We start from the raw sequence: 27,936 nt of genomic DNA on the forward strand, positions 1-27,936 counted from the left end.
ATAATATAAAAGATAAATTTTATAAAATTTAGCTAAAATAACGAATTTCCCTTAATATTCCTTTAAAATAAAAATTGTTAAACCACGTACATAAGCTATCTTTGTCTTTCACATTTAACATAAAGTTTCCGGAGAATATAAAGTATAATATGCATATTAATTCCTTGTTTTACCTTTCGAGCAATCGTCACCGGACCACATAGGCTCGCAAAGGCAAGTTTGAGTTTCAAGATCGAAGTTTCCGTGGCCGCTGCAGTCCGGCAGGCACTGCAGTGCTTCTTTGTCCATTTGACTGCAGTCGGCACCCTTCCAACCTTTTTTACAGATGCACGTGCCCTCAGCGCAGAAACCGTGGCCCGAGCAAGTCGGATGCGGACAGTCGACCTCCTCGCAGTATTTTCCCTTGTAGCCGCGCACACAGTTGCATTTGCCGTTGGTGCAGTGTCCATGGCCGTTACAGTCGGGCACCTCGCACTCGTCGTGTCGCAGGGAGCACTCCTTGCCCTTCCAGCCAGGATTGCATTGGCACTCGCCGTTTATGTACTCGCCTAGATCGGGACGACAAACGGGATTATTTGACGAGTCACAATTATTCACGTGCGCGCACTCGTGAAAATTGTTCCTAAGGATAAACATTACTAGCAATTGCAAAATTTGACGCAATTGCGTCTGCAGTTTGGTCTGCATCAAAAATGCCCCTGCGTTTTAATTTATTAGATTTTAATATCATGAGTAATTTATTTGGAATTTATTTGGATTCAGTTACTTGAAAGGTTTTATTTTATTCGGTAAATAAATATGCAGATGCGGGAGTGTCGTCTCGCGAGAGCGTCGAAAGAGTGAGAGAGGAAGAGGGAGAGAGAGAGAGGGAAATCGGTACGCCAAGTACCAAGCAGGAAATTAATATGTATCACGAGTGTTTGCAAAAGTGCAATACTGAAGCGAGTGAAATGTAATCGGCTTTGATTTCTATTTAAAAGAAATCAATAAAAACGAAGCCGTAACTAGGCTTGGCTTTTTTTTTAATCGCTGAAAAAAACCCTCCCAATCGTTATTTCTTTCTATTTCAATGGGATTTTAATTAAACCCGTAACCGATAACCGATTTTTGAAGTTTATTAAAATTCCAACACGGATTTCAATTTAATGTTAATTTAGCCAAAACGGCTAAATCCCATTATCACAGATTTCTCGATATTTATACAAACGTGATATAATAGCGCATAATAATACATAAACAAATATAATGACATACGTGTGTGAAAGAGTGCATATAAATTATTTTAAAACCTGATATCGAGCTTGAATTGAAAACGGACAAAAGCCGGTAACATTGATTAATTTTTGATCGACGAACGCGTACGTATTTTCCTGACGGTAAAACTCACCCTTTTGGCTGCAAAGGACAGGACAGACGCTCTCGCTGCAGTCCTCGCCGCCGAAGCCAGGATTGCACTGACAGTGTCCTAAGAGACACTCGCCCTTGCCGCTACATCCGTTCGGGCAATTGTGTGTCATGTCCTCGGCGATGATGGCGATGAATGAGACTTCATGAGGATCACCGTCGTCGTTATAAAGCGAAACGAACCAATGTCCCGGCTCCATGTACTGGGTCACCTCCTTTTTGATCGAAGGCTGCAGAAACGAGCGGAATTAGTTCGTCAACAGTCGTGCGATGTTAGTTAGCCTGCTCGCGCACGCTCGATCGTGTCGTCGGGGGAGGAATAAAAAAAATAAAAAAATAATAGTCTACCCGAGACTATCGCGTTATACATGAGAAATAAAAATGGGACAGTGGCACATACTATGACACTAACATGGGACGCCCTAGTGGTCCGCGCCTTGAAACCGCTGAGCACTTCCAGAAGATCGTATTGCGTGTGCGTGGGCAATGCGTTCCTCCTGGCGTACACGCCGATGCTGGCACCGCGAGGGATGCTGTAGTCGAAACGCACGTAGGCGGCCTCCGATTGGTAAAACTGCATGTTCCAGTAGCCGTACGGCGGTATCTCCTTGCTGAGCTTTTGTCCCAAACTGACCTGAGCGAAAGTCGTGCCGTCAGGCGGGAAAGACCTCGCCGGGAAGGTTCGTGCACCTGCAAATTGCAAGTCGTAAATTAGAAGAGCGGCACGTGGATCCAGCATGGATTTCTGTCGGGTAATGCAAATCCAGATTGTCATTATAGCAGCTTCAGCGTGATTAATTAACGTACCTACAGCCGAAACGAAATAATTGTATCACTCAAAGTGAAATTAGTTGCAGCTGGCTTCTTAAAAAAATAATTGGCGTTAATTTACGTTAATGAGACAAGATTGCATCACCCGACAAAAATAAAAATTCACTCTGGAAAATTAAATATTCTCCAATCTGGATGCTTGTCAGTATTTTATGAGAGTTACAACTCTTTCTCTTCATATTACCTTAAATGAATTTCCGAGTTATACTTTTAGTGTCAGTCATATTATCGTAACAGATTAAAAAAAGAAGAAAGATTAATTTTCTTTAAAAAACAATGCCAATTGCGCCGATCACTCGTGTGTGATATCAGTTACAATCATCAATCGTGATTTTCTGTATAAAAAAAAGAAGTTAATTAAGAAATCCTTTTGACTTAAAAAAATTACGTCATCTCTAAGATACAACAAAATTATGCTACCCACTACCACGAAGCACGTAACAACACAACACAACTACAACACACAAGCAAATCGAGAGAAATTTACGTTGGACCATGCCCACGCGAGTGAACAAGCAAAAAAGTGAGCATTACCGGGCATCAGCATCACCAAACAGACGAAAGAGAGAAAATAAAAGTGTCAAAGAGAGAAGAGCGGAAAAAGATCAAAAGAGAGACTATCGTAAACGGGGCCTCACCTTCGAGAATCAGTATAGTGGGCTCTGGGGGAAGCGGAGTGGTCCCAGAACAAGCCCACATTTCGGTGCTTACTTGCGGCTCGTAAGTCGGCGTGGCGGTCGTATCGTTGGTCATTCCATTAGTCTCCACGGTGTCATCCATCGACGAGGAATAATAGTCCTCAGTGGTGGAGGTCACGTTGATGCTTGCCGAATTTTTCGTAGCGGATTCCTCCTCGTCTGGTTTCGTCGCCGTGCTCTCTCTCGACTCTGGAGATTTCTCGGCTAACAGAGTGGAGTTAACGCGACCGAGGTCCTCCTCGTTGTCGTCGATCGCTGAAAAGTTGTCCCACTCATCAGACGACGAGCCCATACACGGGCAGGAGCATTCGCACTCACCGCCGGCCCAGATTGGCGCCGGTGGCGAGGCAGGTGGTTGCGGCGGTGGCGGCAATCGCGTATCGACTGCACCCATCGACTCGCCGTCGTTAACTGGGATTTTTTTCATGCTTGCTGGAGGCTCGGCAGGCCATTCGGCCGTGTGCACCTGCGTCTGCTCGATGTTAATCCCGGACGAACGGCCGGTCGCGTCGACCTCCGTCGGCACCGACACCGATACCACATACAGAGGCCTCGAGGAAGCGACGTTGGAATCTCCGGTGGCGATCGTTACGTTTATGAGCACTCGGTGAGATGACGAGGACGATGATGAGGACGATGAAGATGAGGACGACGCGCCCGAATGATCGTCGTGGTACACGGGTGCCTCCACGATCTGCACCCGTTGGGTCATCGGCGAATTAGACAGATGGTCCGCGTTAGAGGGAAACCTGGGTGACGCGTTGCCCGATGAATCATGCAACGTTTCATGCAGGGTGTTCGCCGGAGGTGGATCGTGAACGGTTTTGACAAGTGGAGGATCCTCCGCGGATTCCTCCAGCTCGACCGACGCCTCGCGGAACTGCTCCTCGAACTTGCGAAGGAATTCCTCGTCGCTGCTCTCTCTCATGATGACTCGGAGGTTGTCCTTGTCTCGTTCCTTCCGGGAGACAGTGTCCGCTTTCGCGTTATCATTGATCTTAATATCAACGGGCGGTTTCGCGTGCGTGTGATCTTTCTCGTCCGCGATCGTCTGTTTCTTATGGTGGAGATTGACAATCTCCACCTCGTCCTGCCCGTAACTGTAAATCGGTACGGGATAGTCTCCCTGGAGCTCCTCGGACCGTTCGGGCGCCTTAACGATATTGGACGACGAATGTTCCCGAGGGAGCTCTCGCGTTTCCTTCATGACGCCCGACGTGCGAGACTTGGATTTCACGGACGTATCTATCGTTTCCGAGACACTATCGCTCGCCTCCACAGATCTGTTCCCGCTTTCGGTTCCGTTAATTTTCTCTTTAGACACGCCGCCGTGATCCTCTGCGATCTTGTTCACGTCTTTCACCGGCTTTGCAATGTTCTCGTCCGTATCTGGTAATGCATCAGACTCGGTTTCGCTATCTACGTCTACAACACTAGGCGGAACCGTGATATCGTCTACTTTCTCCTGGTCCAGTTCTACAGGCACTAACTCGTCACTTAAGTTACTTACGTTCGATCGCTGATCCGACGTCGGTTCACTCGAGTGTTTCTCGGAAAGTGTCACAGTACTCGATTCTACAACACTATCGGCAACGTCTATATTACCGGTGTAATTGACGGGGAAAACGCCGCTGTCATTTCCCGTGGTTTCGTCGACCACGTTCTTGTACTCGCTGCTATCTACTCCAAGTTTCGCGGACTCCATGCCGGACGCAGACGTCGTGGCCTCGATATTGTCGCTGCTCTCGGCATCCGAACTTTCGGATGTGCGCGCGTTACCGGCATCTTCATCGTCGACGACGCTGGATCTCGCAGAGATGTGCTGCTCGCGAGTGCCTTCGGGTGAACTCGCGATTGTGCCGGACTCTTCTTTATAAAGCGACTCGTGAACGGAGGGTGACGCGGGGTCAGGGTGATCAGAGTCGACAGAGACAGAGGACGAAGAGGTGAGGCGATCAACAGCGACAGTAGTATGAGTCGAATGATCGTGCGAGTAGTTAGTAGTGGCAGAGACATTCACAAGAAGAAGCGGCGCCGACGGCGGAGTCGTCAATCTCGGCGACTCCGGCGATGCGTCCTCGGCGACCCCGGCGGCTGCGGTCGAGCGGTCGACAGCTTCTTCCGCCGGAGGGGGAGGACCTCGATCGTCCGCATCATGCTCCGGATCATGCACAATCTTACCAGGGATCCCATCATGCAACGGGACCAACCGTTGCCCGGAGCCTGAGGCCTCGGTTGTCGGCCTCGAGGGCGGCTCTTCGGGGTCGGGCGAAGGTGGTGAGACAGTTTGGTGCAATGCATGCTCGTTAAACGCGTCCCTACGCTTGCGGCTGTACACGACACCATCTAGCAACATGCTATCCGACGTGCTAATACTACCTCCTGACGACGATTGCTGCCGCGTCCTGCCGCTCGACTGCGACGACGTCGACGTGGACGACGTGGATGTCTTGTTCGCCTCGCTCGATGATGGCTTCGCGTCCGTGTTCTCGCCCACCAGGACCGTACACGATTTGGTCGTGTCTTGGTCCAAGTACAGGAAATTCGAGGCTTAATAAGAAATTAATTAGAATTGGCAGTGACGTCATTTTGGTGGTAATTCTATTATTTTTATAATGTTGCTTAACGTTACTTTAAGATCATATTATCTCAAGAATTGTAAGAGAATTTGAGAGCTTCGTAAAAATATGTCCAGAGAGCTTAAGTTTTTCAGACGTTTTTTTCTTTAATAATAATGTAAAATTTATATTGTTAAATTTATATTGTAGTCTTGTCTAAATTTAAAATTATATTTGATACGTGCGACGTAAAGAACAGGCGCTTACTAGAGTGAAAAGAAAAATGCAATCATTCCAGACGCAATAGGCGAATAATTACCTGCCATGAAAATTACTGCAGTCATCAAGCAGACCAAGATCGCGATGAGTATTATGGCACTTATTTTCCAGCTGCACCAATCCATTCCCTTGCGGAAATGACAGCGGATGCTTTGTCTCCTCATCGGGATCATCGACGGGGCGTGCCCGTAAGGTAGAGGTACTCTGAAAATCGATGAAGGTCGATTTGTTGCGGCTGCATTTAAATCCCGGTTTTAGCGGTCGACCAACACGCGGCGGATTTGTAGGACATTAACGATTATCGGTCCGCTCGTCGACGACGGAAGATTAATCCTTATTCCGTCCCGTTTTATGCGAAAAGTTGGAGACGGCTGTGTCCGCGAATCGCGCGCGCCCGTATTCCCCGTTACGCGACGTTACATAATTTCTCGATGCACCGCCGTTGTAATTAGAGAAACACCGTCGTGGAATTCGGCACCTCGGTACAATTTTCAAGCACGGTCGAACTCATGGAGTTTCTGTACAGTATGGAGTTTCAGTCGTCTCTCTCGCTCCCTCTCTCTCTCTTTCTCTCCTACTCTCTGGTGGCGTTCGAGAAACTCGTAATGTATTCCCGCTCGTTACATACCCCCGTGGAAAAGCAGCAGCCCTCGAGTGTGTTTGTACTGAACGTTGCCGCCACCACTGCCGCCGACGCTGCCGTGCCGCTACCAAGTAACTCACAAATGTCTAACCAAAATATTTAAACGCAACCGTCGGATTCTGAAGCGGAAAAGCGCGTTTGCTTTCGTTGTACCGCGTGATAATGAAAAAAACGAGAACCAGACGGCGTCTACCAGGCGCATCCTCTCTCGCGCTGTTGATTCTACGCGCGCGGATTGGACGCGGATTCTTTTTCTATCGCGCAAACCAAATAGAATGGATGGACGAGTTTCGGAGTCCTTCGAGGTGAAACTTTCGGTCTCGAGATTTTCTATTTTACCGTCCGATGTCGAAATTTCTAACTGAACGCTTAATTTATTTATCGCAAAACTTCCGATGAAAAATTCTACATTATGCGATAGCTCTCTACTTCTTCTACACTGATATCTTTATAATATATGTATATATTTTAAACATTTTTACTGCAGATGAGTAAAATATTCATTATATTATCAGTTTTGTCGAAATTGAAACAAGAAATATGGAATCGCGCACACGTCACGTTCTTGCTAATCCTCGGAAATTCTAACTAATCTAAATTCTGGTTAATCTTCTGAAATCGACTGTAACTCAATTACAACTAAAATGAAAAGAGTTTCGCGTTCTGAAATAGCGGCTAGAGATTAATAATTTGCTATTAATCACTATCAAATCAGATTTCCTATTATTACTTCACCATATCGTTTTATACATCTTCTCGAAATAATTCGTCTGGCATTCGGGCGTGATGACGTCAGTATCTAACGTCACTTATAATAAATCTTTAATGGTGTGAAAGTTCAGAGAAACTTGAATCCGCGATTCGCTCCCGAGATAGCGCGTTATCAAATTTCTGTTGTGCTTGCAAGAGAGAGAGAGAGAGAAATTCGTTTACCAGAGCCGGTAAATATACCCGTCTCGTAGCGAACCGTTCGCGTTTTGCAAGTTTCAACAGCGCGTTCTCCTCGAGGGCCTGTGGCGAATAGTCCACGAGGACCCGAAGGACCGGCGATTCTCTACGGCGAGCGTCACGTGCAGGCGAGGAGGACGCTTTCTTGAGGGATGACAATCCGCGCTCAAACATTGGCTCATTGTACGGAGTCGACTGAATGGATGATTCATGAGGATCTCTCGAGTGCCACGCCGAGAAGAAAGAAGCCGAGGAACAGAAGTCGGCCACGGTTTCGCTCCCGATCATTCGTCGGTTTGCCCGACACGAGTTCCTGCGGTTCTTTCGTTCACTCATTCAGATGGGCGACACGTCGTAGCGCGTTCTCGTTGTCGCACGACAGAAAACCGGAAAAGATGTAACATGCGCGCACGTTTCTCTCACGGCGCCGCTCTCTTACCTGTCCATGTTGTTCTGCAGTTCCACCTTTATTGGGCTGTTCCCCGTGGACTGATTCTTGTTGTTGTATTCATTCTTCGGTATCTCTGTAACAGAAGAAAACGCCACGATGAAGATGGTCCCGTTATTTGTTCACGGCTGACAGATCGGCGAAATTTCTCATGGGAAACGTGGAGTGTCAGGTTTTTTCGCCACCGCCAGCGCCAAAATGTAAATGCGATCCAACGCGCGGTGCAGTTTACATTTTGCGTAATGCATACGAAACCGCATAATGCGGGATGCATCGTAATGCGCCGAAATTTGCCGCTAAGATGGCCAGTTTTCTTGGCCAACTCCAACTCGCCCCCTAGTCTCTTCGCCCCTCTCTTTGCCTCCCTTTCCATGCCTCCCGCAGGAGTATGATTGCTCCGTAATTTTTAAAGTTTCACGCTCTGATTGAGATCGGCACGCTGCATCGGGCTAACTGATTTACCGCGGCAAATGATATCGTTAGAGTTTCTAATAGGCAGCACGTACTACGCGGCCTTGACGTGGGATCTCTATCAGGCTGACGGGCCTAAAAATGTCCGCCGCCGGCCCGATGGGATAATGACACCCCTCCCCTGCATTTATCCTCACGCAGTATTTCCGATTACGTGGAACGTGTAATTATGAAGCTCGAGCGAGGCTCGAGCGAAGATGAAGGCAAAGAGCGCGAGGCGTGGCCGACCGTTAAATAAATTACGACAGTGTCGATTCTTCATTTTCAGCGCGAGGCTTTTCCTCGGTGCGAACGACCAGACGTTCTTTACGATGCCAGACGCGAACGTTCTTACCATTCGGGTTCCTGCAGAAGGAAGAGGCGAGACGGGGGCTCCTGTTGAATCGATAAGTATATGATTCATCGCGGTTTCGGCTTGAATTTCAAACGGGACTGCGGGACTACGCGCGGAGGGTGAACACGCGCGTTCCTGGGTCTTGGAAAACTACGAAACACACGGCGTACTCTTCACAAGTACCGCAGGAGAGGAGAAACTTTCATCCCAAAACGAAGGTAATTTCATCGTATGTGAAGCAAAAGTTCCGTCCCTTTTGTCGGATCTCTTTCTTCTCTGAAGACACGGCATTTACATGATTCAGGGCTCAAGAATCACAGGCACAGTCTGCGTATTTGGCTGATGACGATACTGACGATTGTGGCGATGGATGGTTGGTGGCAATTCGAGGGAAGTCGCAGTCGCAACAATGCGCTTCGAGTGGCATCAACGCGTTAATTAATCCTCCACCGAGGGTTGGTACAAGTTTCGGATGCGGAATGACGGGATCGCGCGAATTCTATTACGTCTGCCGTGATATCGCGGTGAAACATTCGGGCGGGCGTTAGTTTCGGTGAAACAGTACACGCGAGCGTGCAGAGCGCGCTTTTTCTAAATTTATCTCCGGCCGCAAAAATTGCCGAGGCGTGCAACATTCATGATCAGCGTGAAATATTGCGGGAAAAGAATCGCGAAATTGAATATTCAATTCCGGATACAATGATTGATAAAATAGGAACCAGCATGCTCCGAAACGTATTTATATTTGAAACACGCGCACACATACACGCACACACAATCACCGAATTAATTTTAAAAGTTTAACTCGCGCATCTACGCACGTACACACTTGCGCGGCGATGTATGTACATGCTGGCACACGACGCGCATTTGAAACGCGGTGCGCTTCAGCGTTTTGAATATTAATGAGCCACTTTACACGTTTACGCGCGCGAGCGGCATTCGGGTACGGGCTCTCTTGTTGTTCTTGACACTTAGCCCCTTTCGAGCATCTCGCGCCTCACGGAACCCTTTTTCGGGGCGCTCGATACAGAAGAGCACCAGGCAGGCAGTGCTCGTTACTCCGTTCGCCCTTTGTCTTACCTCACTCGCTCGGGGGAACTCGTCCGGGCTCATTCCGCGCCTTCACACATACCCCGGGCGTGAGTGCGGGGGTAAAACGCGGGCGTGGGAAGACGAAGGGCCCGGCTCGGCCGAAGCTGCTGACCCCACGGTCGCTAATTGCAGGTGTTGCCACGCCGGCCTCGAAATCCGGTGATTATGCCATTTAGGCAGATATCCGTGATTACGGTGATTTCGAAGGTATGCCCCGGAGGGTGCCGCGCGCCTTTATTTTTCTACCGGGCGCTTAAGCGCACGAGACGACGACCCCCGTTGCGCCCGAGATCGAATTAGAGAGGGATATCCGCTAATCGGCGGCTCGCCGTCGAGGATTCGTTCTAATTGGCGATCCGCCAGGTGATTTACCGTCGATGATGCGCTCGCGAGAAGCGTCCTCACGCGAAGGACGGCTCCGCAAAGGGTTGAACGTGAGTGCGCATCGAATTGGAACCCCGCCGATCACTCGAGTGACTGGAATTCCGGTAGCGCGATGATGTTCAACCGAATACCTCCGTCGAGGACTGCAAAATAGCTTTTCCAACGTGCGTGTGCGCGCGTGTTACGTCAAGTGTATGCGAGAGATTCAGTGTTTCAAGAAAATAAATATGAATATTTCATGCGAGTTTTAATAAGACAGGGGATATGGTAGAATTAAAACGCTTGTATTCTTTGACGTTGTTATTCTCGAAATTCGAAAACAATAAAATATCAAAAAACTTTCTCTACGTGGAAAATAATTTTTGGTGAACCTTTATAATTAATTATCTACCAACTTATAACTTGCTCTGCTGTTTTATTAAAGCTATTGTAAGCGTAACGAAGTAATTTTAAACGATAATATTTGGAAATCTATTAGTTGCAAACCATAAAAGCGTTAAAAAAACTGACAACCATAACAAACCTACATAGACATCAATCATACAAGTCAAAACAACACTAAGTATAAACGATTTTGGTCTCGTTGAAAAAAATGACTAGACAAGTAAGATGACTCGAAAGTGTCTTGAGGAAAGGGATTTCGACCGTAGGTAGTCGTAGTTAAACGATATGCAGGCGGTATGAGTGTTAGGCAGTGTCATAACCGGTCAGTCAATAAGTCGGAGGATCGTAAATAGTCTTCCAAGCCATCCCACGGTCCTTGACGGGCGTTTTCATGGCGATTCACCATTTCCTTTGGAAAGACGCGAAACGCATACATCGACCGGTCAATTCAACCCTCGGCTTCTGACCGTAGAATTTGAAAAATCTTTACGACAAGTCAGACAAGAGAAAAGAGTTTGTCATCGGGCGTCCGAGTACTTACTATACTGGACACTTCCCGAGTTGCCGAGTGGATCGGAGGACACTTTGTACGTGGAAAAGCTTGGGTTTCACCCTGTTGTTTTCCGCCTATAGCCGATACCATCCATAGCGCAGTGCTGCCGGAAAATGTCGCCGCAAGACGCCTTTTCTTTCCACGAGTACGCTCGACGGTATGACGAAGGACAAGCGCGTCGAGGGATGCCATCCCTCGTCTCGACGTAGAAGACAACCGAAGGTTGGCTTTAATATGGAAATCGCTCATTTATCTTCGTGCACCTCGCATTAGTTCCACATGACTACGAAACTCTCTCGGAGGTTTAGTCAGAAAAGATGAAAAATTGTGAAAAAACTGGACAATGACAACCAGCTATGCTGCAGTTCCAGCATCCGTAACTCCCGCTGCTTTCTTCATTATTTTCTCTGAACTTAAATAGTTCTAACAGTTTTTTTTACCTCGTTGAAAAGTTGCTTTCATCGGTGCTGTTATCTCGCGTTACGATACTTTAAATTAAATTTGCAATCAATTCGCTATGCTACGTTGGTGGGGTAAGAGTTTGAAGAACTCGCTGAGGGCCAAGTTGGCAGAGCCGAGCCAGACCGATTCATTCTCCGACACGATCCGGCGACTAAATTTTGAGAATCGTTCAGCTTGTTAGAGTCAAGTTAGTCCCGCAAGCTAGCTACTCCGACAACGTGCGGATTTTTATTTTCAACTTTCGTTTTACGGGACGCCGCGTTTTCTCACGCGAAACATGCGAGCATCGTCGGCGCTGCATCACGTGCTTCGCTTTCCCAAGATAAAGCGAAAGGATACCAGGGATCTTTCGGCAAACACGGGGCGCACGAAAAGTTCGTAAAAAAAGACGAGAAAAAAGAAAGGAAGAAACTTCAGGACCGCAGAAGCGTGGCTTCTGAAGGACCTTCGAAGAGTCCGAAACGATAAGATACTGCCGAGAGGTTCGCGAAGGCCCTGGAAATTATCGATGTCTGTTGGCTGACCCCTCCTCCCCTCATTGGTTACCGCTGATTACGACGTATACCCTCGTCAAAGATGTCACCCGCCGTCGACCCCTCACTAAGCCTTCTTTCGACGAGCCGGCGCAAATATCGCCGACATTATCGGAGGACACACCCCGCCAGGACACCCCTCTTGGATACCCTCAGCTGACGCTCGTGAAGACGTGTCTTTCCTCTCCCTCTTTCCACTCCTTTATCCAATTGACGATAGAGGAATATTTATGGCCGTTTACGTTAATATTTCAGCTGGGTTTGGCGATCGTCCGACATTATTAAAGTGTTGGAGAGCCTCGCGTTTGCGTCCGCGCGGAGATAACGAATCGATGCTTCTTTGAGATACGAGGGAGAACGTGAATGGCTGCGAGAAATAGTCTCTTTCATTTCGTGACGCAAGTACGTGACTAGATAAGACAGAAAAAAGGCGGTTTTTCCGTGTCTGTATTCGTATACCGTCTACTTAATTAAGGTAATGGCGTACGGAGTTTGTGACAGAGATGTGAAAGGAGAGATGTACTGGGTGGCACCAGAGTTATCGTTTACGCTGATTTTTCTACCGATCTGCAATTGATAAGTTTCTTAATAATGCTAGAGAGATCTCGGTTAGTAATCAGCCGAAAGTCGCGCGAATGATGAAAAGTAGATGAAAAGAGAACTTTCAATGCAGCTTTACGAGTTTCGATAAATGACACAGACTCACTTTTATATATACTTGAGATTTTTCGCAGAACTGTGAAGAGGAGACATGGTTACTTAAATTTCCGTCTCGTGAAAGACGAATCGATTTCGGATTGGCCAAAGTAGACGGAGACGGATGAAAGGGAGGCAACCGTTTCCCACGTATTCGCGGCTCCTCACTCCGCCTCTCTACTAAATCAGACTTAACGATCCCCGCTCATGGACTTACTTGGTATATTGTAGAAGTTACCGGATGGGGTGCGTACGAGACAGGATGGCTCGAGATCGGGATCGCGTTCGTGATCGCTCGCTGCGTGACTTCCTGGCAGTCTTCCGTTGAGCCGGCTCATTGCGGGGTTACGGGGTGGCACATCAGGCGGGCCCCGCGGTGCCGAACTGTCCAACAAACACCCTGCAACAATAACAGAGAAGCACATTCAATTTAAAAATGCCAAGAGTTGAGCACATCTTTCCGCAAGAAAGTTAACAAAGAAATTAAATAGAAATCTTCAAGAATTTTAAGTACGAGAAAAAGCAATCTCTTCAAAAAATATATCTCACGATTGTAGTTTGTCATGAGATGTATAACGGTGAGTAATAAAAATGGAAATTAAAAGTTCAAGCTATTGCAAGTACGAGATCCATTTAAATGGATCACGGCACAGGGTTGAATCGGAATCGTTGGCGAGAAGAGCGTCAGATCGACACGTCGTCATGAGGATTCGGCCAGATCTAGGGCGGCTGGTTCCGAGCTTATAACGCTCGCACCAAGTAATCCAGGGCAGGTGGTCTCGACCCGAGGTTTTCATCTGGCGAAGGGTTGAGCCGATCTCACGATTAGGCACGGTTCACACGCGGCGGCCATCATCCCGCGGCTGTCGGGGGTGGATAGTCGCTGGATGGAAGCATCAACTACACGCGCAACCCTATCCGCGAGTGATCTGGGATTTTTTTCCAAGCCAAAGCCGGCCAAGTTCGCTTTTGAGCGGTGAGGCAAACCGATGCGGAGGCAATGGCGCGGATTTGTCGCCGGTGTCGCGGATTGGAAAGATCGTCGCGAGATATTAAATATGGAAAGCCGCTCGATGCGATTCAAAGGTCCGCGACGCGAAAGGCTGTGGCATCATTTTTGTTTGGTTTTTTATTTTTTTGGTTTTTGCGGTGCAGTTCCCGCGAAAACAGATAGCAGATTAACAGATTATCGTTAGACGCGAATTGCAACGTTCAGTGAGCTTCGTGCACGCCGAGGTAAATGCGAATGGTTGTGAAGTTAAATTTGGTTAAGGGAAAATAGAACTGTGAAACGCATTTATGTCTACTCTCATCACGGAATAAATTTTCGTTTTCGACACATCTTCGATGCTACTGAAACATTAACGACACAGCTCACATTTTTCTATTAATACATATTAAGAACCGTTTAAATTTCTCAACTTCTCATTTATTTATACGAATAGTATTTAATAGTTGATTATATCGGTCGGTCGTTGGCGCCATTCGAGCACCCGGTTTCGGACATTGTATCGACAAATTCGAGAATTCGGAAAGGAGATTCTTCGGCAAGAAATTCGAGTCGCTTCTCTTCTGCATCGAGTACCAGCCAATGAGGCGGACTCGCGTTCCTAGCTTTTTTCTGACGATCGTAACGAACGTCTGATATCCTATTGGACCTAAAAAGGGTGCAACAGGAGGCGGCGTGAGCGGAAGAAGACGGGATGGTAGAGCGTCAAAACGAATAGAAGATGAAAAAAGAGAGCGAACGGAGAGCGAGGAAAGAAAGGGAGAGCAAAAGAGAGAGTGTATGTGTGTGTGTGTGAGAGAGAGAGAGAGAGAAAGAGATAGAAAGAGATAGAAAGGAAGAAAAAAAGTTTTATCCCGTGCGACGACAAAGGACTTTCTCAATCTCGTCTAATCGCCTGCTCGTCTCCCCTCGTCGTCCTTCCTTCCTTCCACTCGTTCGCTGTAGCTACCAACTTCGATTCCGTGCCTCGCTTATGCGACCTTCCCTCCCTTCCGTCCTTCGACTAGGTTCAACCAAGAACACTCGACCCTTTTACGACCGAACTTTCCCAGTTTCAACATTTCGCTCTCGCATCCTCCGCCTAACTTCCCCTTTCTAGAAAAGCATCATTTGGCATTACTGCCGATGTGCGCGCGTTGGTCCATCGACAAAGGTGGAGGACGCGTAAACCGGCATAACGCCTCAAGGTAACGGACACGAGTATCTCTTTTGTGAAAGTCAAGGGATACTTCGAGGAGGCAGGCACCCTTTTATTGCACTCGTGCGGAAGGCGAAGCGGACAGGTCTACTACTAAATTCCTAAGCAGCACGACGTGAGCGTTAAGCCTAAGTAATTATCGTGTCGCCTAATTCACGGACAAATTGATACGTCATTACATGTAATTGGCATTAATTATATCCGTGCAATCTCGCATGCGAGATACTTTTAACCGCGCCCGCCATGTAATGCTCGGTCGATCAAATGCGTGAAACCTTACGTTTACATTTTGCAACGGGGATTATTATTAAATTTTAATTAACAGCGCAACCGCGCTTCCCGTGCTTCGAAAGCAACAAATTATAACGACGTGATATGATTAAATATATGGTTTTCGTCGACGACGCTTGCCGCGTTAAATTTGCGCGGCGCTTTCTCGAACTCGTTACGAAACATGAAGCGTTTAGCAGCTGCGATAATATCTGTTCTGATAGAAATTTCATTGAGGAAAACTCCTCAATCGACGGAATCGACGGAGCGTCTTGTTGATCATTCTTACCAAAAGACTGAAACTTGTTAACCCCAGATTCCTCGTTACGCGCGGAGCGGATCGCAAGCGCGGCTCGAGCACTCGAGCGTTCAGGCAGCAGGAGCCGCACCGTCTATTCATCTTTGCAGAACCATCGAGGTGGAAGAGTCTGTGGCACGTCGTTATTCTTGCTAATAGATCGGCGGGAGTAGGTATTGTCCTGGTAGTTACTTGAAGGATCTCACCCCGGCGTGTCGTCGCTCCTTTTCTCAGCATTTCGTTTAACAGCTTGCGCGCGAACGAACGACACAAGGAGCGCGAGGAGGACCTCATCGTCCTCCTCGTCGCCTTCCTCGTCGTCGTGGTTGTCGTCGCTCGAGGAGGATAAATAAAAACAGACCGAGGACTGACGAGAAAGAGAGTTTCGACAAAAGACAGGACCGGTCCTGTGCGTGCCGCTAGCTATCCGGTATCCAGGATGAGCATCGCGCGACAAAGGACGCGCACGCGGGTAAAGGAGGAAGCGAGGCATCCGTGAATCGAATTATGCTCGCCTGGTTTGCGCGGACTGGGTCCTCTCAAGGGAAGGGACCCAGGGATGGCGGGGCCCTCGAGAAAGGAACATCACCGTCGCAGGAGCACGTCGCCGGCTGAATGAGTCCCTGACCTCGAAGACCGTTGTCGCACACACCCGGCTACGTAATGGATGCGCGCCCATTCAAAGAGCACGTCAAAACGCGTAACATAATATCGGGGCCCTCGCGTGCAAGAGCCCATGCCTAATGGAATTTATTAGAGAAGGTACTTCCCTTTTTTCGGGATTCTCCAGGTACGAAAACCCGAACGGATCGGTTCGCTCGCCCGTGCGTTCGCCGTGGAATCAAGAGGCTCTCCAGATCGTCGGATCGTCCTCGGATCATTGGAGATCTGTTCCCTCGGCGTGGAAAGGTTAACGGGGACGACCGTATGAGGAAAGAAAGTTGGTTCTTGACAGCAATTGGCCGATTCTCGCAGCCACGTTGTCACGTAATCCGATCCCCTCGGAATTCTCTTCGTAGTTTTAATCGGGAATAGTTGAATATATTGCAGAAAACTGATGACGACTATGCGGAACGTAAACGCGAAATAGGAAAGATTGATAACTCGTTTTTCCAGCGTGATATTAAATTAGGCGACTCGCGGTGTACGGCGGATTTTTATTTACATTTGAAATATCTGTTTCCGATAAAAGATAGATCGTGGCCACGAGATATTTTTCGCTGAAAGAGCGCGAGTATGTGAGACTCGTGTGAAACCGTTCTGGGATAAAATGCCGTATAAAGCAACATCGTAGCAATATCCACAGAGATTTAGAAGGGGCGAGAGAGGCGGGCAAACGATTCGGGAGCCTGGTCACGTATCAAAGAGCAGAGTGGACGAATTTTGGGGTGCTAGGCGAAGAAAATGAACAAGGGTTAGTCTCGTATCTGGATTAGCTTTCGGAGCGGAACGAATTAATACTATATCGCGCGTCGGATAAAGCCGCGCATATTTCCACGTGCCAGCGGCGATCCTGTGAGAGCCGAGCTCGTGCTCCGTGTAGTGGTACTTTTATAAATTCGCTACAACGAACAAAAAAATATCTAAAGAATCTTTCTCATCTATGATCCATCTGTGGTTTCTGTATAGCGAGGAATTTTTTATAGTCATGTAGAATGCATATAATTGATTATCGCGAAAACAATTTGTAGCTTTTATAAGGATAGGAAGTGTCAAATTATTTCGGAATGAAATATTTATAAAAAAGATATCGTTATATTTTGATTGCACTATAGCTTGTACAGTTTTAACGCTTTTTTCGCAGAAATATATGTAATAAAATGGTATAATTTAAAGACCAAAATATTTCTCAGCGCAAATATCGGCAAATCTGACAAACTGTTCTCAAAATATACGTCAATGTGAATTACTATCCTTATCATGAATTTGACGAATAAAATGCCAAGAGAGAAAGGGAAAGGAAGAGAGCAGATTGTTTAAATTTATCGGGAGCAACTGGAACTTTACGGGCAGTTAAAAATAATCGGCTGGATTCTTCGTAGTCACTCCCGAATTGAGGGGTTTCTGACGGATCGCTTGAGTTATATCGGACGATCCGAAGCCGCGCGCGGCATGAACGAGAGCGGGTCGGGAGAGAGAGGGAGAACAGGAGAACCTTATAAAAATATTATCGAACGGATATACGCTATTTTGGTTCTTCCATCAGCCGCATCACACACTACGTCGGATATACCGGGAGATCCTCCAGGCTTCTCGGTTCCCGGCGAATCCTAAAGCGGTTGAGCTATCTTGAGTTTACGTACGTACACCCTTCCCGCCACGGCTGCCATCTCTTCCTTCTCCTCTTCCTCCTCCTCCTCCGCCGCCCCGCACGGGACTATCACGGAACTTATGGAAGCCATGCCAGAATTTGTGGAACAACCACTTTACCCCGGGAATCACTACGTCGCTGCAGTATCGGGTAGCGTTCGCAATTTATCGCGATATCCGGAAGTTTCCGCGGAAATTTCCCGGCGTGCGTTGCACATCATCCCTCCCGCGTCCGCGCGAACCCGTATTAATTTACCGTAATTTAATTACGATAAAACGCTTAACTATGCGCGCGATTAGTCTCATTAAGGACGCTGCGCAAAATGAGGCGTCCTGTTACCACGTAGATCTTTCCTTGGATCCATCGCGGCCGCTCGAGATTCGCGATCCACTGCCGAGCTTCCATCCCATCGCTCTCGCGTTAATTGATTTGATCTTGCGATCCATATCCTTTATCCTCGCTTGTCCACTATTTCCGTAACGAATAGCTGCAGCAGATTTCGATAACATTTCAGAATAGAACGTATCCCCCTGCGAATCTATGTTCCAATCACACGAGATACGTGTACTTTCATTATTTCAGTCGTTGCGACTGGCTTCTCTGACAGTCTGCCAATAATCATTATTAATCCTCGCGTTTTCGTTCCTCGAGAGCGAATCGAGCCCGATCCCTCCGTTTTGCGAGAGCCAGCGCGCGTACGACGACGTCGTCGTCGCATTACGTCTCGTTAGGAGATTTTCGTCGTCGAGTGACCCGAGAGCGAAGGAAAAGCCCTCTCGAGACCCTCTTTCTCGCTTCCTTCTAGCATCAGAGGAAAATCTTGAAAAATGAAGGGGCGGACCGGGGCCGCCGCGGGAAAGAAGGAGAGAAAGCACGGGTAGGGCGAAACAGTTTTAATTGGAAGGAGGAGGAGGAGGAGGAGGAGACGCGCGCGCGACGCGGGGTGAGCCAGGGGAACGATGAGGACGAAGAACGAAAGGGGATGGATGGAGGGCCGATAGCGGCGGTTCTTTACCCTCATGCGCTCGTTCTACGCCCTATGTGAGCTGCTCCCGTCCCTTACCCTTGCATTACATACATTTTCGCGCGTATGTACATACATGCACATCCGGGCAGGGCCGACTCGAGAGTTCACGGAACCTGAACTCGGCTACATACGTTTCTTTAAACCGCCCTCCAATCGGACTGTAATGTTACAATTAACACGAGTAAATATAATAAAAACGGATATCGATGTTTTTTTCCAATATGCGTTATATCTTGTGTGTATATATTTCGCGCTGCACGTTCGCAACGTCCGTTTTACATTACTATCACTCTTTAATTAATCTGATATGATATCTGATACGATATTATTCTTTTTTACTCAATGTAGATCGTATAAAATAGAAAAATTTCCGAGTTTTATTTTCCACGGATTCCGACGGTAGCTCGGCATCATCTCTTTAACGATCCCTGCGTTCGAGCGAGCTTGCACGTGTGAGTTCGAATGCACCAACATCTGTACCACGAAGTCGAGCGTAGCATCTCTCGGTGGCCCTAAACCGCGCGGAATGGCGTGGCGGTGGCGGCGCTCGTTTTTCCTACAGACAAAGTGGAAACTCCACGAGGAGGAACGGCACGCCGAAAAGAGGAGCAAAGAAGGGAGAGTGGGGGAAAAAAAAGACTTAATACGTTTCCCATTAGAATTTACGTGGCTCGAAAATAAAGGGAGCGAGATAGAGCCCGAGCGAAGTCGGAGAGCAACGGGAATTCGTGGAACGCTTTCCCGCCGCCCAGAGTTCGTCCATTGGATTTTTCACGGCACGCCGGTGTCCTGGAAAATCGAAATTAGCTTTTCCACGGCGGCCAGGTCCGCGGGAGTTAACAGGAACGGAAGCCGAAATAAATGGTAGTTGATAAAGAGAGAGAAAGAGAGAGAGAAAGAGAACACGCGCGTGCACGGCGCTTGTCCGCACTTTCGTTCTTTAAAAATTCCGCGATCGCGTCCCGAAGAAATTAGTGGTGAAAATGCCTACAAACGAGCTCGTCGGGCTCTGAAAAGAGCAGAGTTGTCGCTGCCCGACAACGTTTCCGCACTCGCGTCGCGTATTTGCCGCTCCACATAAAGGAAAACCGAAATTAGGCGAGCGCTCGTTGCTGGCCGGCGAAACCGCGCGCTCCAATAGAGTAGCGTCCATTTTAATTTCGCGTGTATTCAAAGTGTTCGTACGTTTTCGTCGTCGGACCTCGTAATAACTGTGTCGACATCGTACGTCGAATTCTGGCAGATGAATAATTCGTTCTAAATACGCTACCGTATTTAGGCTGAATGCCTCGTGAATGATACATGCTCGGGGAAATTTCCCAGCGCCGCCGAGAAAACCATCGCAGGAGCGCAGAACGCGCCTGAGAGAGGGTGGTTGCGGTTAAGCGCGATATATCCGGAAGGATCTTCTCGCCGGTGCGAAGAGAGTACTGAGCTGAAAACTTTTCACGTTCGGCGAAAATAAGGGCCTCGGGGCGAGAAAACGGGGCGGCTTAATTCGTTTCCCATTAGAATTTATGTGCCGTGCACGCGCCGCCGGAAAAGCCGCCGTGCGAGTCGCTCTCTCTTTCTCTCTCTCTTCCCTTTTCTCTTCCTCTTGCCTTCTTTACGACCGGAGTCGTAAGAGCTAGTGTCTAGTATGTTCGAGTGGACCTCCACGAAGCACGCCTCGATACGACACCCTCGGCGGTTCTCTTTTCCCGATAGGAAGAAGGACTGAACCGTGTGGAGAGAGCGGGAGGTTTCTTCCAGGCGGGAAACTGGGAGGTCCAGTCAAAGCGTCGGATCGTGTGTATTCAAGCGAATTCGACCCTCGACTCCCTGCCTTCCGCTTTCACGTGAAAGCCCGCGGGGTATTCTTGACATACTGCGTAAAAATTATCATTAATCAAACAGGACGAAGGCTGCTTTTATCCGTTTTCTTTAAGTCGAGTTAGATAACACTCAATAAATGTACCTTTGTTTGACTTGCATGATAAATAACAAATTAGCGTGCAAATGTAACTTTTGCGAACTCTATTAAATTTTTGTTGCGTTAAATTTGACAGCATCATATTATTATATTTATATTCATATCGATGTAAACACGTAACTAATAATTACGTGGACTCTTAGCTTTGACGATAATAGCTCGCTTCCGATCATCCGTTGCTTCCATTCATGCAAAAATTTGGCCTTATGTCGATCGCGAACATCGATCGCCAGTGTTGGCCAGCAGGCAACAGGATGTCAGGAACTGGGGTCGATATAATTGGTACCTTGTTTTTGGACGGTCTGCATTGACGAGCCGAAACATGAGGAAAACGCTGTACTTGTTCGCACGAGCAATCGCTGAGCGAGTTGTATATCGCGCGACCGGTTTCGCGTCCCCTCACGCCAATTAAGGAGACACACGTGAGCTGGACTTTGAATTTTTCGAATACCTGTTTCCCGTCGGTCCAATGTACTTCCCGCTAAAGCTAGCGTTTGTACGCAAGATGCACAGATCTTCAGCAACATTCTAGTTTCAGCCAAAAATTAATCGCTGCTGCGACTATCTAGAGCAATTCGATTTCTTTGCACTTTCGTAACGTTTTTCCATCAATCCTTGACATTAACAAATACTGTTGGCCGAGTACAATAATCCGCAATCTCGAAGCTGAGAATGTCACGTAGCGAGGCAGAGTCGCTCGCAGAATTGCCACGATTTTGTACCAAGGAAACGCATTGCATCGAGACAACGCAAATTCCACATCGCCGTAAGTCGCTATCGGCAAACTTTTGCGCTCGTGAGTCGGCGAGCATGTAGCATTCGCCCACGTGTCCGGGCATTATCATCGATCGATGATCGCGCACCGACGATCTCTCGTGGGCGATTCTCACGAGCGCAGACGTCATAATATCCGCGCTGGTCTCGTCGTGCGAATTGCCGCGTCGATCCGATAGCTAGGCCTCGATCTCGCTTTTACGCGCGTTTATGCGAGCACACGCGCACGTATACGCATTACACAAACAACACGCCGCGGATAAATCGCTCGCTTGGGCCCGAAAGGGTCTCACTGATCTGGAATGCGTGGGTGGTTGAGGGCCCGCAACGGTCGAGCGATCGGTACCCTTCGTCCTCGCCCTGGTCGCATTATTGTTTCACGAAGTGAGTGGTCCGGCAAGGGGGAACGATGGCTAAGTATCACCGATACCGGTATCGATTCCCATCTCACGGGAATCGCCACATCAGAGCCGCTCACACAATAATGCGAGGACTATATTACGGGCTTACGTTGATCCGAGACTCTCTCTTTCTAGTTCGCCTTTATCTGCGGATTTATTGCGTGCGCGGCGCGCAACGAGAACAAGTAGATTACAATAAATAAAGCTAAGGTGGATTGCACGCTCGATGAAAGATAACGTAAGAGGATTTTCGATTTCGACTTTCCGATTTCCGAATTTTCCGAGGACTCCTCGCAGGGGACGGAACGTTCCTGCGGCGCGTTTGTTGCGTGATTTTGCGATAATATCGGATGTCGGTTAACCGATTTAACGTGCGAGCAGACAAGCTTCGCGAAATTAATTAGTATGAACAACCGCGGGTGTAAACGTATCTCGACAACACCTCCAGGCATTCGCCGTGCTATCGTTTAATCTGCAGGTTGAATGGTAAGCACGACTCTTAATAGTTGCACCAAGTTTTGCATAATCAAGCAACACACAGACCAGCTCTGCGAGGGAAGTCGTTCGCTCGCTCGCTCGCGCGGCCACTACGCAGCTATTTATTAACCGACCATTTAATAGAGCTCCGCTATATAAAGTTTTACGTTTATCGTAATAGCGCCGGCCGTAAAAGCGTCGCTAACGATTACCCATGTATCTCGCGCAGATCGACGAGCATTACTCCGGCCGCGTTACGTTCCCGGCCTCTTTACGACCGGGCGACACGGCCGATTGGAAATCTACGATCTGTACACGGGTTAGCAGGTCTTACCTGTGCGACGGGAGGATCGAGAGGGAGGACCGGGGGGAGGTGAGAGGGAGCTTGGAATTAATTAGTAACGAACGGATGCGTACGGGCGCTAAATCGATCGCCGAACCGCCGATCGCCAGACGCTCTCCCTCTCTTCCCTTCTGGCCGCTCCTCTTCACTCCTCTCCACCACCGGTGGCTCTTCCGACATCGATGGAACGTAGGCAGGCATCCCCGTTAATAGGCGCAATTAACAGCCGATAGAAATCGCCGACGATCGTTCTCGTTCGATCGGCTCTCTCGCCCGGTATCTCGCTCTATCGGCACCTACGATCTACGAGCCTGTACGATCGCCGGTTATATCGCCCGCGAGAACCCCTCCTTTCCTCTTCCTCCTTCTTCGAGCCCGCTCTCACCGCGGTGATATAAGATCCGTATAGTACGCGGTCCGACTATTAATTACAGACCGCGGAGGAGGCGAGGTCGTTAGTACACCTACGTAAAAGAAAAGGAGTGATTTAGGACGCGCGCGGCCGATTCCTCCTGCCTTCCGATTCCACCCACCCCACTGGAAACTTTCGAGTCCGAGTTGAGCCCGCGCACGTAGGTACCTAATGAATAGGACCGCTCCTAAGCGCGGGGGGGGGGGGTGCCGATAGGTCAATAGATTTTCGCTTCCCCCGGCGCACAACCTCTGGGATGTCTGCCAACGATCTCCGCAATGATATCCGCTACGCGTCCGCGACGCGACGGGATTTATAAGGTTCTCTAACGCCAATTTGGCGAGGCTTTCTTTCGCCCCTGCACGTTGCGTTGAAATATTCCGTCTTCCCAGACATGTAAAAAAAGCAGCAAGATACAGACGCAAAAATGAGGATTCAAATATAATTTCTAGTTCTTGATCGCTATTAAGTTTTATTTAAATGTACAATTCAAGTGGTGAGTCTGATTTTTTATTAACTTTCCGTTACGCGAATTTTTGTGACATCCTCGAAGAAGATCCTCTATTTCGTGCATATGGGGATGTGTGGAAAATTGTAAAATGTTTATCGGTTTCTATACTGGGGTTTCCTTCATGTAAGGGAGGAAGTCGAGAGTAGCCTTCGAGATGGGGGGCGCGATAACCGTGTGTGCATCGTGCGGCCGCGGGAAATTTATCACCGCCGTACGCGCGACATTCCGCGCTACCCTCTCATGATTTTCCCGATTCTACATCACCATCCCTTCGCCGTAATCGCGCGAAAGGAAATGATTTCCTTCGAGAAATACGCCGGCACACAGTTTTCTCTTTCTCTTTCTTTCTCTCGTGTCGGTTAAGGCACGGGGCCGAAATAAATCCGCAAAGTCGGGGTTAAAATCGATGCCGCGCGCGGCCGTTCGGCGAGGATAGAGCGACGAGAGGTAGCTTGCGTCGGAGGAAGAGGCGGAGGGCCAGAGGGACGAAGGAAGGAAGCGCACGGGGAGTGAGGAGCGAAACGAGAGGGTAGGTAGGAGACCCGGTTGCGGGGGTGGTGGGACGATGTGGGCGCAAGGGGGGTTGCCTGCGTTTGGCAGTTCGTGGATATTGGAAGGAGGCCCGGCGACGAGAGGAGGTCGCGGAAGACGATCCTGGGCGGGGGAAGGGGGAAGAAGGGGTCGTTCGTCCCCGGGACCAGTCGTCTTTACTTTGCCGAGATTCTGGTACTCTCCAACTTTTGCTGGAACAATCGCGTTTTCCGAATCAGCTCGAACGCGGACGAACGGATAACCGATACCGGCGCGATAGCCGAGCGCCATTAATGAGAATCGGGATTTTGTGAAATCGGCAGGAACATTCGTCTGCGTAACGCGGAATCCCCGTAAAACCTTTCGATAGAAGCTTTAGCATGCTTCGTCAGGCAAATATGATCCTTAGTCTCTCGATTGATTGATTTCATGATACATCCTGCATTGAAGTTTAATAATTCGTCTCCCTTTTCCTTTATAATTTCGTTTCTGGTTTAGTCTGCAATTGAATACATTTGGGAAGCAGAATTAACATAAAAATAATAATTGCAGGATCTTAATAAGTACTGAATACTTCATTCTTCTGTAATATCAAGTATAAATGTTGATGGTACTTGTATCGAAATAAATGAAATAAACGTGATAAGAAAGGGAGACTTTTAATAAGATTCTGGACAAGATTCGATCGCGAGGAATGGTGATGGCGTCCGTGGGCCAACGGGATACCAATTTCACGACCAAAAGTGTCGAGTTCGTCTCGTAGCAAGGAAACCACTAAATTAGTTGCCCAGTGGTCGAGGCACTCTAGGAATACCAAAGTTGCAAGTTTGCGATGCAGGATAGCTTCATGGGGTGCAAGATTGCTCAATTTCGAGTGCGGCATCCGCCGAGGCGTATGTATTAAAGTTTGGCCGGGCACGGTACGATGCGTTTTACGGTTCGGTCGAGATGAGATGACTTCCTCGATTACTCGAGGAAAATGGCAGCCACGTCGATCCCGTAAAACAAGATGCGAGGTAAACAAACAAATTCAGTAGGTGCGTTAAGAAAGATATATATGTGTAAAAAATACGTTTTACATTATTGTATGAATATAACATATTATGTATACGATGCGATCCTTATACATATATCATAGGCAGCACGAATTTTTAATCTTGAAAATATTGCCATCTACTATCGATGTACGTATACTTTGTAAAATAACGAATGACCTGCTCGAGTGGAATGCTAAATTTTTTTTTCGTAATAGATAGGATGGCTGGTATATGAATTCCACAAAGTTTTTCATTTTCATAAATTGAGGAAATGGGTATCAGCCCGGCTCGTATAAATTCCATAAAGTTTTCCATTTTCATAAATCGGGATTTTCCCGTGGTTCGCGGCACATTTCTAAGCGCGAAATGGAACAAGTTAATTTTTGCTAATAGTACATGATTAATGAAACTTTTTACAATAATTCCATTATTGTCATATTAGCAAGGATATTTATTATGTAAAATACCAGTAGTAGAGTAACATGAATCATTAATCAAGCCTCAGTAAACACGGCCGATGTTACCTGAACCGTTCTTACTCGATAATCAGCCAGCGGACGCAAAAATAGAAGGTGACACCGCCGATCCGTGAAGAGCATCGTCGCTCGAACACGTCTGATCCTGAGAAATCTAGTAAACGACCTCATCCTCGATCATGCCGGAAAGTTCAAGTTCGCGCATCGCGATGGGACGAAGCCGCGAGATTACTCAATTTCACATCCGCAGCGGGGTTGCATCAAAGTTTGCGGTCGTCTTACTCGATAAAGGACCGAAGAAGAGGGAGACAGAGAGCGAGAGGTAGAGATAGATAGACAGAGAGAGGGAGACCGACTCTTCTTCGTCCACCTGACGATAATGACACCGGCGGCGGATCGACCCTATCGATCCGAAGACGGTAATTGCTTCCTGGCCGCGCGCGCGGCGTGCCCTTCGTCCTGTATCTCTCCTCCGCTTCGGGTTCCTTGGATCTTACGCATGGAGGGAGCGACGGCGTTCCTTTATCCTGCGTGAACTTTGGCAGCAATTAGACCCCTGCGTGTACCAGCGAACCGGACGTCTCCGGAGCGACGTGGTAGACGAGCAACCGATAACCACGCACGTGCCTCTAACGAGGAATCGAAACCGCTGTGCCGTGTCGTTGGCGTACAGAGAGAAAGAGAGAGAGAGAGAGAGAGAGAGAGAGAGAGAGCTGGCGTCTCCGCCTGGAATCGTTTCTTCCCTTCGCCTCCACCTCGACGAGGGAGTCCCGCGTGCACCACCTTACGCCATCACCATCGTGCCTGCGCGCGCTTGTTATTACGAGACGTTAATCTCGACGGAGCAGCCTGCCGCGTAATTCAAGAAGGCCGGCCCCGTCATATAGGTATTTTAGCGCTCGAGGCGGTAATAGGCGCGCGCTTGCTCCAGGAAGGTTATTACAAAGGCTCCCTCTCCACTCATTCTGGTGCTCTTTCTCTCCTTCTTCTTCTTCCATCTTGCTCTCATGCGTCGGTGATTCTGGACACCGTGTTCAGCGGCTTAATAGACACCGAAAGATCAGCGCAATTATAATGCAACATTATTTTAGACGCGTCGAGAGTTTCGCCATTAAGGGGCGGTTTATTGAACGCACGCAAAACACGAGACGCATGTGCGAGCTAATTTATTTCTTTGCATGGTCTATCAGCGCGCATCGGGGGAAGATGATGTTCAATTTGAATTTAAAGCACGTGTCTTTAAACTAACTGACGTTTCCCGCGTGATTCTGAGGCGAATCCGTGCGATCGCACGGGATCTCTCTAAATCCGGATCCAGTCTGTACAAACGCTGATGACATCAAGAAGGTGAGGGTCTTTTGAAATTAATCTGACAAGTCGCAAGACTAAAAGGAGATATGTACGATGGCCAAGAAGAGCTAAAATTGACTATAATCGTCTGATGTTGGTCTCCATCATTCAAGATAAATCTAATCCAAGTTAATTTCATATCAAATTAAGATTATTTTTGACATAATTGTATGAAATATAATAATATCGAAGTGCAGCGTTGCATTATAATATTATTGTATATTAAAAATGAAAAATAATGTGGAAATTTGGATTTTGCATCTACCAGTAATCGCGTCGCGCGTTGCACTCCTTCATTTGAAATCCTTTCGCGATTGCCGACACGGATCATGCGCGCGCAAAGTCATCCCCGTTCCACCCCCGAGCGATCGCGAGCTCAGGCCTGTTTTATTTCCGCCGGCGTGTTACGAAAGTTCGCCGAAGACGGTGCAGCGCACCGCGAAAATCCGTGCGATGTACCGGAAACCGGAAGCAGCGCGGACGCGGGGATGGGCGCCCCAGGCTGCCGTTCCGAGGAATCGTTACGTTACATTCAGGAACGCAGCGCGGACTGGTACACCCAGCGGGCGGAGGTGTCTCGCCTCAAAACTTGAAAATAGTTGAAGTGAATAACTTGAAGGCGCAGGGGAGCGCTGAGGGCGAATTGGTCACGTTCGCAGGGGCGCAACGATGGCGGACAGCAACCCCCACGAACGCATCGGATGGAGGTCAATTTAATCGCGTGGCGCAATCGTCTGAGGTCAATTTAATTCTATCTTCTCTCGTGACATCGTTACATTCTTCACTCCGAAAAAAATCTCGAGACAGCATTCTACAAT

General features: G+C 48.2%; 1 protein-coding gene across 13 annotated transcripts in view; it reads right to left on the bottom strand.

Moving 5' to 3' along the window:
• The window catches only part of LOC105283503 (teneurin-m), a 603,501-nt gene that overhangs the window by 18,754 nt on the left and 556,811 nt on the right, over positions 1–27,936 (bottom strand). For 11 of the 13 annotated variants that reach the window (XM_026972358.1, XM_026972360.1, XM_026972379.1 and 8 more), the window contains 7 exons: positions 12,939–13,121; positions 7,801–7,885; positions 5,811–5,974; positions 5,313–5,483; positions 1,805–2,094; positions 1,388–1,634; positions 174–548 (listed from right to left, as the gene is read on the bottom strand). In XM_026972358.1, coding sequence (XP_026828159.1) covers positions 174–548; positions 1,388–1,634; positions 1,805–2,094; positions 5,313–5,483; positions 5,811–5,974; positions 7,801–7,885; positions 12,939–13,121 — 1,515 coding nt within the window. The remainder of the gene's footprint in view (positions 1–173; positions 549–1,387; positions 1,635–1,804; positions 2,095–5,312; positions 5,484–5,810; positions 5,975–7,800; positions 7,886–12,938; positions 13,122–27,936) is intronic. The other 2 variants (XM_026972369.1, XM_026972365.1) reach the window with 1 other exon arrangement.

The sequence above is a fragment of the Ooceraea biroi genome, chromosome 1 (assembly GCF_003672135.1).
Source record: "Ooceraea biroi isolate clonal line C1 chromosome 1, Obir_v5.4, whole genome shotgun sequence".
Classification (NCBI taxonomy): domain Eukaryota; kingdom Metazoa; phylum Arthropoda; class Insecta; order Hymenoptera; family Formicidae; genus Ooceraea; species Ooceraea biroi.